Source organism: Austrofundulus limnaeus, unplaced genomic scaffold, assembly GCF_001266775.1.
Source record: "Austrofundulus limnaeus strain Quisiro unplaced genomic scaffold, Austrofundulus_limnaeus-1.0 Scaffold282, whole genome shotgun sequence".
NCBI lineage: Eukaryota > Metazoa > Chordata > Actinopteri > Cyprinodontiformes > Rivulidae > Austrofundulus > Austrofundulus limnaeus.
Window position 1 is genome coordinate 313,150 of NW_013952684.1, and position 5,700 is coordinate 318,849.

The following is a 5,700-nucleotide window of genomic DNA, read 5'->3' on the forward strand; positions in this document are numbered from 1 at the left end:
TCCAGTGAAATATATTTATGTTTGTGGTTGTAATGTGACAAAATATGGAAAAGTTCAAGGGGTATGAATACTTTTGCAAACCACTGTATATAATTACAGCTTTACCTTATTTATATGTGTTGTTTAATAATTCGGACATGTATCTACTCTATTTTAATTAACACATAATAGGTAACMATAACAATGTTATAATCAGACACCCTTATATACACTGGTGTTGTTTCTGGCATCAGTACTGATCTATAATAATTATAAATTTCTTCAGGGGCAAAAGGATGACACATTTGTGGACCACAACTGGAGGAGTCTACGGCATGGCGCAGTGATGTAAGCGGCCGACAGGATGTGGAAACAGCCACTGATCTGGAATTTGATCGACTACAAAACGTAATCAGTTGTAGAGGTGCAGTGACAGCAGTCAAAGGGATAATCTAGTCATTTTAAGATGATTTTAAAAACAACTCTTAAATCAGCTATCAGATGTGTAAGAACACTACATCAGCTAATATTAGGCAGTGTTAGCGGCACGGATGTTGTTTGAGAAATAAGCGATTAATTAAAACGTGTCAAGCAGAAGTGTAGAGGTTTAATTTTAGTTGATCAAACTAAACTTCCTTCTTTCGGTTTAGCTTTTGAAAACATATCACAGAACATGTGAAGCTTAGAGAAGGTTTTAGGGATGATGGTTAGCTACTACCACACCTAATGTTAACCCAGTATCTGTAGATCTTACAGTGTTTTAGGCATTTTTGTGTTTATCACAGTTGCTTGGGTCTGTGGTCATCTTGTATTATGTTAACTCCAAAACTTAATCAGTTGTAGATGAATGATTACTTACTGAGACCTTCACTAAATCTGTCCTGTGGCTCATGAGATGTTTTGCTAACAGACAGACGGCATTAACTAACACTTATTGGCAAAGTTTGAATCAAAGATGAACAACATACAGTGCTCAGTGTTATTGTTTTGAATGATTCTCAGCCACTAAAATACTCATTTTAGCTCAATACCTGTGACATTGTCCGAGCTGATACACGTAATTTATTCTAAGCAGTTAGAAAACAGTTTTATTCAGATCCTGGGAGACAAAGAGTTCAATCCCAGCAGACAAGGCTCCATTGTCCTCAGGAGCTGGTCCTGCTGAAACCCAGCAGATCCTAACAGCAGCATATAGACTCATATACAGTCCAACACTTTCTTACAGCTGCAACCTCGAGACTTTCAGTCCAATGCAGAGAAGCACTTGGTGAATCCACTCTGGATGAGTGAAGGGAGCAGAGCTCCAAGTTAAACACAGCCCGTCATTTCTTCATCCACGGTCCTCACAAAGACACTATTCAACACACAACTGCTGTGTGTCATAATCGGAGCCAGGCCCTGGCTTTTCTTTTGTATCTGCCTCTGGATGTTGTGTTTATTTTAGGAACCAGCTGAGTTTGGAGCCACAGATGATGGACACGGAGTTTCTTTGAGTCAGACGGATCTACAGCTCTTCTTACAGAACGTAAGTAAAAATTAGAATTACTGAGGAGTCTGAGACACAAACTAGACCTGGACTGGACACTAGTTTCATAGAAAATAATTGTTTTTAAAACTTATTCTTCTACTCTTAATCAGATTAGATGTTTACTGGGTGTTTCTATTTTTTAATATGTAAAAGCTTGTAATGTGTTAGAAGGACTCTATCTACTCATCAGATAGTTTTAAATCTCCAGTTCACACAAACAGAAGTTTTGGTGAAGACATTCGTTTAGTAAAACAGTTTTAAACAGGGTTTCTGCAGAATTCAGCCAATAAAATTTAATGCTTTTCAATGCCAAATTTTAATCTCTCTGATAATATGGGCCTACAGATATTATCCGTCTGAAATTAGCATAAAAATATAAAATCTCTACATATCTGGATCAGTTTATCTTCTGATAACAAAAGCCAGATAAATTAATGCCTGGATTTGACCAAAATGTGTTAATACATGCTTGTGGTCCAGAGATGTTCACCGGTGCATGACTGATGATAAACTGGATTTTCTCAGGGAGAGCATGATCCAAACTATTGTTTGAGACAAAATGTTAAAAATAAATATGGCACTTTTTCCATAACTTCAGTGAAATGGTTTTTGTTTTGTACAATGTTTCCCTTTGGAATGCATCTAGTGGGGTATCACAGTAAAAGCAGGCAGAATGTCTCTGACAGAATGTGATTCAATTCAATTCAAAAATACTTTATTGATCCCAGAGGGAAATTAGGTAGATTATTAGATGTCACCTTAATATTGGTTTGTGATATTGGTTAATATCGGAATCAGAAATTAAGTGTTGAACAATATTGGCATATTGAATATCTACAACAACTCAATATCGAGCATCTGTATTTTATTGTAAATATGAGCATCGAGCAGTAAGCAGCTGGTGTTTTGAAGGTGGGACGGTCCCCCATGTAACAGTTCAGACTGTGTTACCTTGTTGGAGACCAGTTTGACGTTTCCTGAAGCCAGAGCCACTGCAGTATCGGCCATGACCTCAGCTTTGATGGAGCCTAGTCCTCCTGTAGCGCTGGTTTTAATAAAGCTGTCCAAAACCACATCTAGCAGGTCTGTGATCTAAACACAGAACAAGACTTTCAGGTCAAAAGCTCCTCTATGTGGGTCTCCTTCAGCAAACGGTCTGTAGACTCACCTGGCCCAGGCTGCCCCAGATCTTGGCCTGGATGGAAGGATACATTTGCTTCTCGTTTATGGTCATGGTAATGAGTTTGTCTAAGATGGCGGTGACACGCTGGCGCTTGGCATCATCATTGTGTTTACAGAAGCGGACCAGGTTCAGCAGCCAGGGTGTCATGTACTCCAGGCAGAGATGCTTCAGTTCAATACCTGAAACACAACAACACAAGTTTATTGAATTAGGAGGCAAATATCTTCATTAAACTTCATGTTTTATTAATTTATGAGACAAATATCTATTAAATCTCACATTTTCTTAAATTATGAGACAAATATCTTCATTAAACTTCATGTTATATTAAATTATGAAACAAATATTTTCATTTAACCTGGTTTTATTAAATTATGAGACAAATATCTTCAATAAACTTCGTTTTATTAGTTTATATGACATAAATATCTTCATTAAACTTCATGTTTTATTAATTTATATGAGACAAATATCCATTAAATCTCATTTTCTTAAATTATGAGACAAATATCTTCATTAAACTTCATGTTATATTAAATTATTAAACAAATATCTTCATTAAACCTTGTTTTATTAAATTGTGAGAAAAATATCTTCATTACACTTCATGTTTTCTTAGCTTATATGAGACAAATATCTATTAAATCTCATGTTTTATTGAATTATGAGATAAATATCTTCATTAAACTTCATGTTTTATTAATTTATATGAGACAAATATCCAGTAAATCTCACGTTTTCTTAAATTATGAGACAAATGTCTTCACTATACCTCATGTTATATTAAATTATGAAACAAATATTTTCATTAAACATGGTTTTATTAAATTATGAGACAATTATCTTCATTAAACATCATGTTTTATTAGTTTATATGAGACAAATAGCTATTAAATCTAATGTTTTATTGAATAAGGAGACAAATATCTTCATTAAACTTCATGTTTTATTAATTTATACATATGTTTATATGTATATTTATATTATTAAAGACTATAGACACTGAACTACACCCTAATTGTAAAATCCAAACATTTGTAGTGCTACAAATATCACATACATAATTATTTTCTCCCGTTCTTGCTGTCTCTTCATAGCCGCCAAACTTCATTCAACTTTTGTGTCATTTTATTTTCATCCTTCTGTAGAGTTTTTGCTACTTGACAAATAACTTTGGGCCTCATTCAGTTAAAAAGATCAAAGGGTTTTTATTTTTTTGGCTCTAGAGAGAGGAAACTGATGAAAGATTGCAGTGTTTTTTCCCATGTGACTGTGTTTCTTGCTCGTGACTTAAAATGCATCAAAGTAGACGTCATTTTAAGAAAAAAAGGTGTTTATTATCATAACTTCAATTCTACTTGGCCTATTATCACAAGTTAAAAACTGTTTTAAAGATGGAAGTTTCTACTTCCCAGACAGGGCATACTCTATTTTTCTGGTCCGTGTAAGTGATGTTAACAGTTAATTAATTGAAACAAATTTTAATCTAATAAACCATTTTTTGAAAGTTAATTGCAGCTCGATTGATTGTTTGAATCCACAGGAGTAACAGCTGCTTCTCAGAGGTCATTGCTGATGTCTTCCCACCTGGGTGTTGTATTAAAACACATCTGTATGCCTCAGAGCAGCTTTTCTACAGCTGGTCCCACTGATGAGGGTTAATCTGATCCTGGACCTCTGAGATCCTTTGGGAGCAGCAAAGCTGAAAGCAGTTTTGTTCATGAAATATTGACATAGTGGAACCAGTTTCTCCACTTTTGGCTTAATTTTTTGTTTAATAAATGACAAGATAAAACTTGTTGAGTGTTTAAGTTCTCCTGAGGTTAGATGTGAATAATTTTCAAACCTGAAAAACACCAGACCAGTTTTATTAGGCCCTGATATGTAAATCTCTCTTCAATGATCATAACTTTTACAAAAAAATCATAGATTTTATCAAAAAACTAAACAGAAGTAAATAACATGACTTCTACTGGGATTATGGATGGGTACCGAATTTGATACTTTTATAAGTACTGACCAAATTCTGTCGGTACTACCGAGTACCTATTCACGTAACATCAAACGGTACCATGTTTCGGTACCTAAATGCATCATTGTGACCGTGTTGGCATAAAAGTAAAGAGGTTTTCCATGCTTGTCCTGAACGCAGCATGGCGCAAGAGCGTAATGACGTCAGCAGCAGCTGGTTCAGACAGTAAACAGAGGCAGAGCTCGGTCTGAACGTAGCTTGAAAGCCTCGCAGCTCCTGGAGTAAAACTCGCCGAACAGACCGCCTCTGAATTATCTGGTGGATTAATTATCTTGTGAACACGGTGTTCACTTGCTCAAAGTAAATAAAATACCGCCACTTTCTTTATTTCATCCACCATTAAACAGAGACCTGCAGAGGAAAACAACAGAGGAGCTTCCCGACAGTCCGAACTCGTCTGACCTGAAAGAGCACAAGCAGTTAACTTGAAGTTTTGGACACGTTTTGGATGCTCAAAACGTAGCTTGAATACCTTTTACTTATTTTAACTGCATCCTCTTTTGCTTATTTGATTTAAACATACACTCAACGGCCACTTTATTAGGTACACCACGCTAGTAACGGGTTGGACCCCCTTTTGCCTTCAGAACTGCCTCAATTCTTCGTGGCATAGGGTGTATTCAGACCAGGAAAGTCCTTTGGTCCAATTGTTTGGTCCGGACCAAAAATGGACTTTTTTTTTTCGTTTGGTGCGGTTTGCATTCACATTGTGCTTTTTTGCAAACGAACTATAACTTGTAAACAAAGCCACGAGTGTGACGATCATTGCTTCCATTGGACAAAATAAGGACGGGGGCGGGACTGAGCCACAGATCCAGAAGAAAACAAGGAAGTCCTGCATGCTGCGGTTCTGATGCGCACATTTTTACTGATAGTACAACTGTAATAGCATTTAAAATGTCAGAAGCAGCTAATTTAATGGTGGTTCCGTGATGATATTCTAATTTTGGAGCGTAATTTTGGTCAGTAAATGTGTCC

At 36.1% G+C, this 5,700-nt stretch overlaps 1 protein-coding gene and 1 long non-coding RNA gene across 2 annotated transcripts in view; one reads left to right on the forward strand and one right to left on the reverse strand.

Moving 5' to 3' along the window:
- Positions 1-785: 785 nt before the first annotated feature.
- LOC106526578 (uncharacterized) overlaps positions 786-5,700 on the forward strand; it is a 17,870-nt gene continuing 12,955 nt past the window's right edge. The window contains exon 1 of the long non-coding RNA XR_001311270.1: positions 786-1,504. This is a non-coding gene — a long non-coding RNA (uncharacterized LOC106526578). The remainder of the gene's footprint in view (positions 1,505-5,700) is intronic.
- Positions 2,206-5,700, reverse strand: part of LOC106526575 (neurofibromin) — a 145,701-nt gene continuing 142,206 nt past the window's right edge. The window contains exons 39-40 of the mRNA XM_014021210.1: positions 2,676-2,869; positions 2,206-2,599 (exon numbers count right to left, since the gene is read on the reverse strand). Coding sequence (XP_013876664.1) covers positions 2,342-2,599; positions 2,676-2,869 — 452 coding nt within the window. The 3' untranslated portion in view covers positions 2,206-2,341. The remainder of the gene's footprint in view (positions 2,600-2,675; positions 2,870-5,700) is intronic.